The sequence below is a fragment of the Cardiocondyla obscurior genome, linkage group LG22 (assembly GCF_019399895.1).
Source record: "Cardiocondyla obscurior isolate alpha-2009 linkage group LG22, Cobs3.1, whole genome shotgun sequence".
Taxonomy (NCBI): Eukaryota; Metazoa; Arthropoda; class Insecta; order Hymenoptera; family Formicidae; genus Cardiocondyla; species Cardiocondyla obscurior.
In genome coordinates, this window is record NC_091885.1 from 3,864,555 (window position 1) to 3,876,733 (window position 12,179).

At 36.9% G+C, this 12,179-nt stretch overlaps 3 protein-coding genes across 4 annotated transcripts; 2 read left to right on the forward strand and 1 right to left on the reverse strand.

The window, feature by feature from the left end:
- Positions 1 to 311: 311 nt before the first annotated feature.
- Positions 312 to 1,380, forward strand: LOC139110971 (uncharacterized). The gene is made up of 3 exons (XM_070670974.1): positions 312 to 417; positions 488 to 563; positions 736 to 1,380. Exons 1-3 carry the CDS (start codon positions 329 to 331, stop codon positions 1,228 to 1,230), a joined length of 660 nt encoding a protein of 219 aa, XP_070527075.1. The 5' UTR covers positions 312 to 328; the 3' UTR covers positions 1,231 to 1,380.
- An 892-nt stretch (positions 1,381 to 2,272) lies between these two features.
- Snx17 (sorting nexin 17) lies at positions 2,273 to 5,675 on the forward strand. 2 transcript variants are annotated; one of them, XM_070670966.1, is made up of 8 exons: positions 2,273 to 2,404; positions 3,148 to 3,314; positions 3,416 to 3,781; positions 3,851 to 3,944; positions 4,028 to 4,278; positions 4,358 to 4,561; positions 4,637 to 4,819; positions 4,897 to 5,675. In XM_070670966.1, exons 2-8 carry the CDS (start codon positions 3,255 to 3,257, stop codon positions 5,152 to 5,154), a joined length of 1,416 nt encoding a protein of 471 aa, XP_070527067.1. In that variant the 5' UTR covers positions 2,273 to 2,404; positions 3,148 to 3,254; the 3' UTR covers positions 5,155 to 5,675. The 2 variants fall into 2 exon arrangements, with proteins under 2 accessions (XP_070527067.1, XP_070527066.1); XM_070670965.1 differs by lacking the exon at positions 2,273 to 2,404 and adding an exon at positions 2,631 to 2,772.
- Positions 5,610 to 11,786, reverse strand: Hpo (serine/threonine-protein kinase hippo). Its single transcript, XM_070670957.1, has 10 exons — positions 11,531 to 11,786; positions 10,938 to 11,018; positions 10,668 to 10,848; positions 10,358 to 10,585; positions 9,981 to 10,299; positions 9,769 to 9,902; positions 9,511 to 9,673; positions 9,347 to 9,438; positions 9,095 to 9,292; positions 5,610 to 8,725 (listed from the first exon to the last, which is right to left on the reverse strand). The coding sequence occupies exons 1-10, from the start codon at positions 11,542 to 11,544 to the stop codon at positions 8,567 to 8,569; spliced, it is 1,569 nt and encodes a 522-aa protein (XP_070527058.1). The 5' UTR covers positions 11,545 to 11,786; the 3' UTR covers positions 5,610 to 8,566.
- Positions 11,787 to 12,179: the final 393 nt, after the last annotated feature.

The window sequence follows — 12,179 nt, forward strand, 5'->3', positions numbered from 1 at the left end:
ACATATCTAATCTTTACTTATCTTATTTTAATATTTTGTTAAACTACTCACGTTTTTACGCGACACAACGAATTATTGCGATATTAGTACATACGCACATACATAAGTACAGTTGCTAGGAAACTGGATGTTTACAATAAATTAACAATTATGTTTCTGGAAAAAGCCTTTCGCCGACACTACTAAATTTATGTATAACTGCTAAATTTGCCGTATAATTTACTGTACATTGATACAAAATGAAAATATCAATGTAAAAAAAAAAAGAGGAAAAAACGCAGAAGAAAATTTTCCAATATTAAGTGCCACAGAATTTGAAGAACACAACATGCCTTGCGATGGTGATAATCCAAATTGCGATAGAAGACGGGAGTTACTAGCGCAATTAAAATGTTTAATCAGTTCAATGGATCAAAAGTAAGATTATATTTTTTTACTCGATAATAAATTATAACAAATAAATTTTTATCGAATGCATATGTTACAGGAAACCCTGCGAATGGGACGAAACACCTCGTGCACCTACAGTATGCTGCGTTACAGAATATACGCCACCTTGCTGCGTGAGTATTTAGTATTAATTTGTATTACACATATTCAGTAATACTTATTACTCTACTAATAGCCTAATTTAAATTTATTTAAACTTTATAACTTATTATAAATCATCGAAAATTTCGTGTTATATGTTTAACTTAAGAAGTACATTGTAAATTAAATGACCGAATGTTGCAGGTGCCTGTTAAACCGTGCAAATCTTTCGAATTTCGTGCGAGTGTGATGCACAGATGCATATGTATCAAGAGGAATGGCTTGCAGGATAGATGCATGATGTGGGATTGCATGGGTAGACCAGAATGTATGACGAAACTGTATCCAGTTTGTGGACCGGGTCGCGCCGCATTAATGAAACTGACCGATTTGGGCGATGAGGAGATTGCCCTTCAAAAATTCTACTGCGCGGACCGTGCAAGGGAGGCAGCTCTGGCCGCTTACTGTAGATTAGTTTCCAACAAAACTTACCAAAAGGAATTTTCTCCGTGCAATAAAAGCAACGAGGCCTTCTGCGGCTCCATAACGCCTGTCGCAAGAAACAACATGCTAAACGCCACAAATTATAATTTAGACTCTGGCGATAGGCGTTCTGTTGATTGCTCATCTTTGTATCGACTTAATACACCGCCATCATATGTATTACAGTCTTGCAACGTATGTCCACCTTGCTATTAATGTGCTCGTCCATCTGTTAAACTTATTCATTCTCTGTACTCGATTATTTGGCAATTTAATTCTCAATTATTACTTACTTATTATTTGCTTCTTTGATTTTCTGTACTTTTGTAGAATGCTCTATTTGGAAATATACTACGTCATTATATACTACGTATTTTATAAAGCTTATCGCGTCATGCAACAATGCAATATAAAAATTGCGTTATTGCGAACAGTAATAAAACTTAATCAATAAACGGTAATATTAATATAGAAAAATACATTATTTTAACGTAATATTTAATTTTATATTAAATTTTTATAACAGTGCAATGTAATATTCAACAAAGTTCCATATTTTTTTTATTTTTCTTTTTTCAATTTTTTTTATAATTTTGTTTTAGATACGATGTCATTTTGCAGTACAATCTGCACGGGATTCCGACGGATATATTTCTGGAAAGCGAGATCTAACAAATTTTGCTGGTGGACAGATAGCCCACGGTTTAACTAAGCACTTTGGTTGTCCTAGACATTGCGATAAGCGACAATCATCTTGTAAACCATTTCTGTACAAGCAATCACATTTGGAGTACAGTTTGCTTCCTCGCAGCTCGGGAAATATCAAACGTGTCTTCTGTATTAAATAATACAATTAATATAAGTTTAAACAATAGAAAAAAAAGGATTATTTTACACAAGGTAATTACAAGAACTTTATATTACTGACCTCATATCGATCAGGTTTTTTATCTTTTTCTTGAATATGTCTCGAAGAGATATTTTTTGCACAAGGAACATCAATCGCCTTACTTTTTGATTTCTTTTCTTTAATTTTTGGAGTTTTATCCTGTACGGTGTTTATTGTTATATGTATAACGGGTATTATTTTATCTGAACTTCTTTTTTGTTCCCTTAGTGCTTGAGCATCGCGGCTATAAGAAATTAAATTTAAAAAATTAAATTTTAAAGCGCAAACGATACAGTCGACACAGTGACTTAAATTAAACTAACTATTTCGATGTAATCGTCGCAGTTGCTGTTCGACGAACGTTTAACTTGGTAACATTTTGTGTTGCAGGCATCGCGTCAATTTTTAATAAGCAACGAGATAAATTTGTGATTATATACAGACAGAAATTTTGATGAAGGCCCAAAGTATTGAGAAGGAAATAATATACTTAAAATTTAGGTAATTTACATTTTGACATTTTGATCTACATTGCTCTTTTTTTTTTTGTAATCCCTTTTTTGTTTCTTATCGATAATTGTGCGCTACAAATTTCATACTTCTCTTACGAAACATTTTCAAAATCGTGATAGGGTTTACCGCTTTCGCCACTCGCGCAAGTCACACATGCGCGTTTATAGTGACTCCAGTGGCGCCGTCACCGCGCGTTCCCTCGTTTCGTTGCGTTTCGCTCGCGGCGATCGCGGGATTCAAATGCGTGTCAGTAGTGATAATCTCGTGAAACGTGAGGCGCGAGTGGGCGTAAGCGACCGATTAGGCTCGCTGTCACGTATGCGGTCCCGCAAACGACGAAAGTCACGCAGCAACATGTGAGTATTACCGCGATGCAACGCGGGTTTCGGCGATATGTCGAGCAAAGAGGGGTGGGGGAGGGAGGGCTTCGGGGATTCAGGACGTCGCTTTCTATGATTTTTCCGCCGCGATCCGGATCTCGGCCCCTTCACGGGGAAAATATGGGGAGAGACGCGTGTCGACCTGTGGGCGGGCTGACCCGACGCTTCCTCGCCTAAAACGAGAACGTCGCACGGTAAACGAACATTGTGACTCATCGCCACAGGAGCTGCCAGCAGCCCACGTGTTGATTTCATCAAATCATCCTTCGGACGCAGTTCCGACTTGGAGAGATTTGAAAGTGCGAAGACGACGTTTTTCTCACGCTCTAATACCTTGTTTCTTCTTCACAGATGCTGCTGTGCCAATGAAACTGTCGGAAAGACAAACCGACTTCGTGGTGGATAATGTGATTTTATAACAATACTTTTACCTTCCAAGATATTCGTGTATCGCCGAGATGCACTTTTCTATACCGGATACTCAGGAATTTACAGATGGAGCCGGGAATGCATACATCGTAAGTACAAACGCATATTTTATTATTAATTATTGTATATCGCGTCATGCGGTAATAATAATCAAAATTGTTGTATAGTAATTTAACATGCTGAATTATAGGGGTATAACATACATATCAATGGATTATTTCACTGCACTGCGAGATACAAACAGCTGCACAATTTGCACGTGCAACTGTCGAAGGATCCCGATAGATTGCTACCTATTTTCCCTCCAAAGAAGCTCTTCCCTTTGACGGCTAATCAACAGGAAGAACGGCGGCTGGCTTTGGAGAAATACATTCAATTTATTGGTCAAAACGTAACTATAAATAACTCGGAAATACTGAATGGATTTTTATTGACTGCTCAGTATGAAACTGCGGATGGTTTGTCCGAGCATGAAACTCTAGATGTGTTTCTTATGAATGGATCCAAAATCTTGTTAAGTATCTCGCCGGGTGAACATTCCGGGGAAGTTTTAAAGGTAAATGTTGTTAAAAAAATAATTTTATGTGCAACACTTATTAAAGTGCTTTTGTTTTTCGCCTTTTAGAAAGTATATGACCATTTGAAATTGGCAGAAAAGTATTATTTTCATTTTGCACTATTTATTGTGATGCAAGATGAACTATCTGGTGACATCAAGAGTAAGTTTCGTTACAATTTATCTATAAATTTATTTATTACTTTATATACATTTTTTTTAATATGCTCATTTTTTTTGTTTCAGTATTACGAAGATTACAAGAGTTTGAGTCACCATTTATAACTTATAAGTATATGAATTCCGAGGCCGCACGGATTATTCTCAGAAAAAGTTACTGGGACTCGACGTACGACGTTGAGTTACTGAATGATCCGGTAACGTTGAATTTACTGTACATTCAGGCAGCTGCGGAAATTCGCAGCGGCTGGATTTTGGTTACGAAGGAAGTGCACTGTCAACTGAAGAATTTGGAGAAGTCCGGAAACAAAAAAGAGGTACGTTAGCCGCGATAAACATATTTTCGAATATATAAATTTTTATTTTAATAAAAATTAATTTAATTGTTTATTTCAGTACCTGAATATAGCTCGTCATTTAAAATACTATGGCTACATACAGTTTGCGCCATGTTACTGCGATTATCCCGAGCGTAACTCCAGAGTGTTGCTTGCTATAGGCGGAAACGAATTGAATTTACGCGTATTGTCGCCTGAAGAACACGAAGTCGTGTTTAAAGTATCGCGAATGCGATGCTGGCGCATTACTACGACACAGAACGTAAGTATTACTAGATATTTCAATAAAAAAAATTTATTTAAATCGCCGATATAATTTATTAATGAATGCGTCTAGGGAACGGACCATTATGAAGATAATAACGAGTGCAATTTGGAGCTATCTTTCGAATATCTAATTGCCAGGAATGAGTTGCAATGGATTACGATTGCGTCTGAGCAAGCAATTTTAATATCTGTTTGTCTGCAAGCCATGATTGACGAGTTGTTGCAGAAGTGTGTGGTGGGGAGCAAAAGTCAGGTTGTTACATAAATTGTTTTAGATTACTTGAATGGCTAAATCAAACCTTCTCATTCACAATTGCATGATGTTTGCAGGCAGAACCTGGGAAATCCTGGACGTACATTATGAGGGATGGCCAAAGTCGTATCGTTACAGGTTCACCGCTGCGCGAATGTGCCAATAACAATCACACGAAATCGGGGCCAATTATTAAAAAACTTGCTAACAAGTGGTCGGCTGTGACGTCGAAAAAGTCGACCGACTCGAGAGTCGTGGCTGAAAAGAGTCAGACGACAAATCTTGACGTTATGGAAAATAATGTTTTTTGCATGATAGGAGATGACGATTTATGATGAGACACGAATTGGGGAATTACTTGTACGAGTATAGCGATAACAAAGTGACAATATGCCTTATCAGTTTTTACAAGGTATGTAATCGAGATGATTAAAATCTGTATTCGTAGTTTATTCTTACCGATTTCAGAACCATTACAAGTTTTTAAAACTATTTTAATTTTTAATTGACGATAGATAGCTCTCAAAACTCTGCTAAATAATGCATAATATCTTTTACATGTGATTAAAATGCATTTATATTTATTGATAACTTTTTATAAAACATTCTTTATACACAATTTTATATACCGTCCAATTCCAATGATAACCAATTTGGTTTAACCCAGAAATTAACTTTGATCAGAACTTTGTATTAATGTACAAAAAAAGAATTACTTTATGCCCAATGTACTTAAGTAGCACTAGTAATAGTAACATTCTCGTATTTTTAGTAAAAAATGAAACGTGCGTAGTTTGTATAATGTTTTATTGTTATGATATTGAACAAAATAGTTAAAAAGGCAACATTAATAATTGCTTTTGTTATTATTTTAAACGAAACTGTTAATAACTCGCTTTAATATATTAAATAGCCATCGTTCTATTATGTACGTTCTATTATCAGGCTATAGTTTTCGTTAAATTATTCACTCGAAAAACATGCTTGTGCCTTCAGTCTCTATTGCTGCTTTACACTTACACCAAAGGTCAGATAATTCTCACTTGGGATGTCATATTATCTCAGTTGTTTAATAAATGTTGAAGGAAAATAAAATGACATCGTAAGTGAAAATCGTCGGAATTTTTATGTAAATGGGAAACAGCTTATATCTCAGCCAAACACTGTAATGCATTATACAGTGCACAATACGAATTTAAAATAATGTTATAAAACTGTCACGATTAGATATGAAAACTGATTATTAGCTAAGCATGAATGGCTGATAATCGTGTAAAAAATGTATTTAATATACTTCGTGACATTTTTATATGAACTTTTGTGCTGTTCTTACTTTGTTTTTAAAACATCTTACAACAGATAGCGCAGAACATTAATGGAGTCAGGTCATAAATTTAAGAAGGAAAACTTTATAGCAGTATATAAATTGTAAAAATATAAAATTTGTAAATCTATAATTTTATATAAAAATGCAATTTACAAACATCTCCGTGTTCTGACATGTGAATCATAGAACGAGAGGGTACAATAAAATAATTACATTTTTAATACATATGATTAAATGTATAACTTTTGAAATTATTTAAAAGAATTTCTAAAAGATTTTATACAATTATATTGCATTCCGTATAATGAAATATAGTCATGCCGGGAAAGCGATTCTGTTTCGATTGGAAATCTTATTAGTACACTTCTATTTAAGAGTATCTGGATTTTGGATAATATACGCTTAAAGTTCGGGTCTCGTGTGCACATTCTCTATATCAAAAATATGTTATTATTCTGTATTAATTGCTGCTTTTATCATCAAAACTTAGATAATTCTCACTCGGAACGTTATTCTCTTATATTTTGCTGTTCAGAACACCCCGCAAGTGAGTATTATTTAAGTTATGATACAAATGGGAAGCAACTATTTTCTAAAAGAAAATTGAAGATCAGTTCTGGCTATAGCGCATTTAAGTATAGCTCTATTTCCACTATTTGCAGAATAGCCCAAACGTCAGCAAGGATTTATTCTTTTTACTATGATTATTTGCCATGTGTATGGCACGTACAAATATATTTATTTTCGTAACGATCACAAAAAAATATGCGGTCAAAAATTTGCAATGTTTTTATACACAAGATGATTATCATAAGGCATTATCATATTCTTTATATTATTCTAAAAATACCGTTATCATTGGAATCTGAGAGATTTCAGGTTCAACAATTTCCGACAAGGTAAATTAGATTGGAAAATACTTTCTAATACGGCGCGCGGAAGACTAATACTAGTAAGTTCGTTCGTGAAATATTTTATTAGAATGCGGCATCGTTATTTATTATGATACTGCATGGTGAAGAACACTATTTGTTACTTTAGAATGCCGTGATCTTATTGGTGTTGAATGTGTTTGCATTTAAAAATCAATTTTCGCCGATTATGCCCATTTCTGCCTACCCAATGCAGATTGACTTTAATTCCAGTTTAACTGTCTACCTGGAGCGTTAAAAATTGGAAAGAAACGAAAAGTAGATTAAACCGAGATTAAGTCGTCAGTCTTATCTACGTCGATAGAAATGGGCTGTACAGTATCAAACGTAAAGTAGAGTTAATCGTTATTAGTAAATATAAAATGAATGAATAGAGAGTCTATTTATGGCAGTAGAATAGAAGGTAAATTAAATCTTACAGCCTTGTTTGCTTATTCCCAAACTGTCATGATTAAACGGAGCGTTTGCGCTCGAGAACTGTTCAAATGCTTAATCGCTTAAGTGGCATTTCGCATGAATCAATGATCCTTTTCATATCCTGGATAAAATGGCATTGTAAATGACTAGCGTAACATGACGATACGAAATACCGATTTCTTTCCAAGCAATTATAAAATTTCTCCTCGATGGAAAACAACCATGTCATATAATCACGCAATGCATTTGTTTTTGCATTCCTATTGCATTACTTTTTTTTTTTCTTTTTGTTTTTAACAACCCCGGAAGAGTCTCAGGATATTTCTACAAGAATAGGATATATTTCAGGCTCTTGCAGATCTATTCTGTAACTTCTGACATCTTCGTAATTACGTTATCGACATTATCGGATGTAATATACGGTAAAAAAAGTCGCGCAGCGTCAATAACGTGATAATAAAGTTGTAAAAGTTACAGAGTAGGCTTGCCGGTCACTTACCATTATTAGTATCTCAGATTACGACGTCAGAAATGAGAAAACGTGTCAAATTTCTTGTTCATGTAGCACATGATAAAACATAATCATGCAGAAATACTTTTTGATAAATTTGTGATTGATAGAATAGATTCCTAATATATACTGACTTTTTGTTTCGAAGAAAACCTAAATCGTATTCATCCCATCGTAATCTGAGAGTGGTGGCGAAGAACCAAGAGCCCTAACAGTAAATATAGATAAAGGTAATACAAAAATTAAGTATAGTGATTGTTTTTTCACCTAAATCACGTGTAAAATAATTTACATTGATGACGTGAGGCTATTAGCTATCACTAGCTAATTGTAGTACCCTGGGATTCATAAAGAAAAGCAACATTGTGGTTTGCGAGTAAACGAGAAAGATTCACTGTCGCTACACGTTTTGTTCGTTAATGAGGTAAGGTATTCACGGTGTCGGGGCCAATGTACTTCTCTTTGATGAAACCAGGGATGACGCGAATAAAATCTATTCATTTATACAACTGTACACCCTTTGTCTATTCGCCGTCGTTTGTACGCGTGAAGGAGGACTGTTAGAAGTTCTGCTGGCGTTTACGCTTAGTATCCATGGCATCCAGTATGGGCTGCCTCTTCGTCTGATACCTTTTTCTTAACTCGTCGATCTCCCGTTCCATTTCCGCATCCAGTGTCGCCATTCGTTGTTGCAGTTCCTCGTAGGAGAGAAACTTCAACTGCAAAATATGACTTTTCTAGTATGCAAATTATTTTTCTTCATATAATAATTAGAAATATTGTACATTAAAAGACAGATATGGCATTTGCCGCGACGAGCGGCGACGGCGGTTAGCGTACGTGACATCCTTTTCTCTCGGCCGCCGTGTGCGGGGAGGTGTAGTAGGCCGCGTTTCCTTTCAGTCCTATGTGACCGGTGCTCCGCAACACATCTACGCGCGCGCTTCGTGTGAGATTCGACGCACCCCACGCCAAGATCACGTACGCTAGCCGCCGTCGCAGTACTAAGAACGCCATTCTTGACGGTAAGTACCTCGCATTATGCATATTAGATGCTTAAAGTAAATGTCGATAAGTATTTCACTCACAAACTCGAAGTCACGTTCTGTGAAGACATTCTGAAATTTCGATATATTGTTGTACGGCTGCTCTGGCACGGGATGAGAGATCTGACTTTGCAGCTGTAGTTGCAAATGACTTTGAAACCTATGAGATTCGGTTGGACTTTGTTGCTCCAATTTGTTCGCATTTTCAATGTTGTGCGCTCCCAGCATTTGTCCATTACCCTAGAAAGTAACAGTTTTCAATGCAAATCTAAATAAAAAATAATATAAGATTACCTTGCCGATTTCCGGCGCTTCCTTCTTGTCAAAATGATCCAAGAATAACGGTCGATATTTCTTGCCGGATTCTACAGAACCAGTATTATGTCCTGAAAAGAATGTAGACATTAGTGGTGATTATTTTTTTATTGCAATTTGGACATTGCTTGAAATTTACTGACTTTTCATAGTAGCTTCGGTATCGGTATCGCTATTGATGACCATTGTACCAAGGTCCAACATTGCCGAAACTAAAGTACCCGTGTCTGGAAGATCGTGGCTCGGCACTAAAGTTCTACTATCTTCTGGCAGTGGTTTCATAGTTCCACTACAGTCGTCCTCATCCTTATGACAGAGACAGTGTTACGTATATAGTCTAATTACATATAAAAATTATTCGTACGTGGATTAGTTTTCAATTTAATAATAATAAAATTTACCGAATCCTCCGCTTGATTTTGACTTTTGATCGCCACGTTGTTTATAACATGAGCTCGATGCGCGCTTTGCTTTTCCCGTATTTCGTGAGCTTCGGCGATCATTTGGCTCAAGATACTCGGCTGTTTGGCATTACCTGCAATTACACGTTAATTATTAATAAAAAGAAAAAGGAAACTAAAATATAATATAGATTAATTAAATTATCACTCGCCTATGAATTCGTGCTGTAGAAGCTCAGTTGCGGTAGCTCTTTCCTCGGGATTTTTTACAAGGCACCCACTGACGAAGTCGATAAATTCCGGACTCCACTGGTCGGGCTCTCTAAAGCTAGGCGGCGGTTTAGTTGGAATCATAAATATTGCTCTCATCGGGTGTATGTCGCCGTACGGCGGTTTGCCTTCGGCCATCTCTAGAGCCGTTATTCCCAGAGACCATATATCGGCCACGCAATCGTAGCCAATCTCCTGTATCACTTCAGGTGCCATCCAGAACGGCGTGCCGATGACTGTATTACGTTTCGCCATAGTATCCTAATGCAGGGAATCAGTTTAGATTCTTATCTCTGCCCAAAATCTCTTTGTAACTCACCGTTAATTGACCTGCCACGCCAAAGTCGGCCAGTTTCGCGTGGCCTTCGTTATTAAGAAGGATATTTCCAGCCTTAATGTCCCTGTGAATTTTCCTTCTCAGGTGAAGGTACTCCAATCCTTTCAGAGTATCACTAAGGATCGTGGCAATTTCGTCTTCCTGGAGGGTCTTCTTCCTTAACCTCATGATATCACTAACTGACCCAGCTCCACAGTATTCCATCACAATCTGTATGTTACAGTTGCATGGGTGAATTATTCAAGTTAATAATTAAATATTAAAATTGCCTCAATTTGTGTGTGTGACTTACCCATAAATCGGTATTCTTAAAGTAGCTTCCATAATATTTAACAACATATGGAGAGTCACATTGTTGCATAATAGATATTTCTTTGATAATTTCTTGTAAATCAGTGTCCACTGGCACCTGCTTGATAGCGAGCACCTGCCCGCTTTCCTTGTGCAACGCTTTATAAACTGATCCATAGGATCTGCACATTAATACATATTTATAATGCAATAAAAAAAAAAATCTTTTATCATTATTAAACATTAGCAAGAACAAATATAAAAAATTTACCCTTCTCCCAGTTTGCATATAATATCAAAGACTTCCTCTGGCTGTCTCGTCAGACTTTCCTCCGATAACTTTTTCAGCTCGCTGCAAATAATAAAAAAAAGGTATACAATTCTGAAAGAAACGTCGCGCTCGCGGTGCAAGATGCTGCGAGGTAAAATTTTGCACGGGATTTATTCTTAGCCGAAAGGACCGAGAACTGCGGTCTTACGTTCATTGAAATGAAAAATTTATGGGATACGGCGAGGCCGTTTCGCCGGACGGGATTTTCAAAAGGCGACGTAATAAACTATAGTAAATAACTGTGGTGAGAAAAGAATCAGTTCGGAGGGAGACTAATCGAGGAGACGTTCGTCGGAGGTTCGACGCTCCGTTTCCACGCCGCTATAAATAATTTCCCGAAGGAAGTTTAGCACGGTCGGCCAGCGCGTGACAAAAACAAAGGAGCAAGAGAGGGAGAGAGGGGGAGGAGGGAAAAAAAAAGAGAGAGAAATAAAAAGAGAAAAACTAAAGTAAGAAGGAGCGGAAGAAAGCGTTAGAAAGGAAGAGAGAGGAGAAAAAAAAAGAGGATGCAAAGTAAAAACAGTCAAGTATACCTCTTAGAAGACATCTTCGCGTCAACGTCGGACCCGGAGGTCCCGAATGAGGAGTACACACGCGGGTATTTATAGAAACGAGAGTAACATAAAGACGGCTGGGGCAATTGTCATGCCTTGCGCGGCGGTAACATGGCCAATTAAAATTAGAGGCGTTACATTTTTGTCAATAAACTAAGGTAACCACACGCGAGGTGTATCGGAACCATCGACTGTCGGCCATCGCAGATCGTGCGGTTGACGGCGCGTCCGGCAATCCATCGCGGCTTGGCCGCCACAGGCCTCCGGTTTTGTACGCGCGCCAACTTCGAAAACTGCCCGCGACTATGAACAGGGACAGTTTATTATTTTATTAATTTTTTAACTATTAAAGATCGTCTTTTAAGTAAGCTAGAAGTCTCTCCTATGCCGCCAGGGAAAGTTATAAACGTTTTAATTTTGTTTTTTAATGCAAAGAGCTTTGCATTTAATTTTTAGAAGAAACGTTAATAAATATCTCGCATTCTGTAGGAGATAGGAACTTGTGGGTAGGCAGGTATTTAGAGCTAAGTTCCCTCTAACATTACGCCAAACCGCAAGCCCTTAGCTTGCCGTGTGAAAAATAGGCAAAATATATTTTTTTTTAAATCAGAGTAATTTTTTTTTGTAG

Coding starts and splice junctions, on each gene's coding strand:
- LOC139110971 (XM_070670974.1), top strand. CDS start 329: ATGCCTTGCGATGGTGATAATCCAAATTGCGATAGAAGACGGGAGTTA. Junction 418..487: donor ATCAGTTCAATGGATCAAAA/GTAAGATTATAT, acceptor CATATGTTACAG/GAAACCCTGCGAATGGGACG. Junction 564..735: donor AATATACGCCACCTTGCTGC/GTGAGTATTTAG, acceptor CGAATGTTGCAG/GTGCCTGTTAAACCGTGCAA.
- Snx17 (XM_070670966.1), top strand. CDS start 3,255: ATGCACTTTTCTATACCGGATACTCAGGAATTTACAGATGGAGCCGGG. Junction 3,315..3,415: donor GAGCCGGGAATGCATACATC/GTAAGTACAAAC, acceptor GCTGAATTATAG/GGGTATAACATACATATCAA. Junction 3,782..3,850: donor ATTCCGGGGAAGTTTTAAAG/GTAAATGTTGTT, acceptor TTCGCCTTTTAG/AAAGTATATGACCATTTGAA.
- Hpo (XM_070670957.1), bottom strand. Junction 10,586..10,667: donor TTAAGAATACCGATTTATGG/GTAAGTCACACA, acceptor TGTAACATACAG/ATTGTGATGGAATACTGTGG. Junction 9,674..9,768: donor AAAATCAAGCGGAGGATTCG/GTAAATTTTATT, acceptor CTCTGTCATAAG/GATGAGGACGACTGTAGTGG.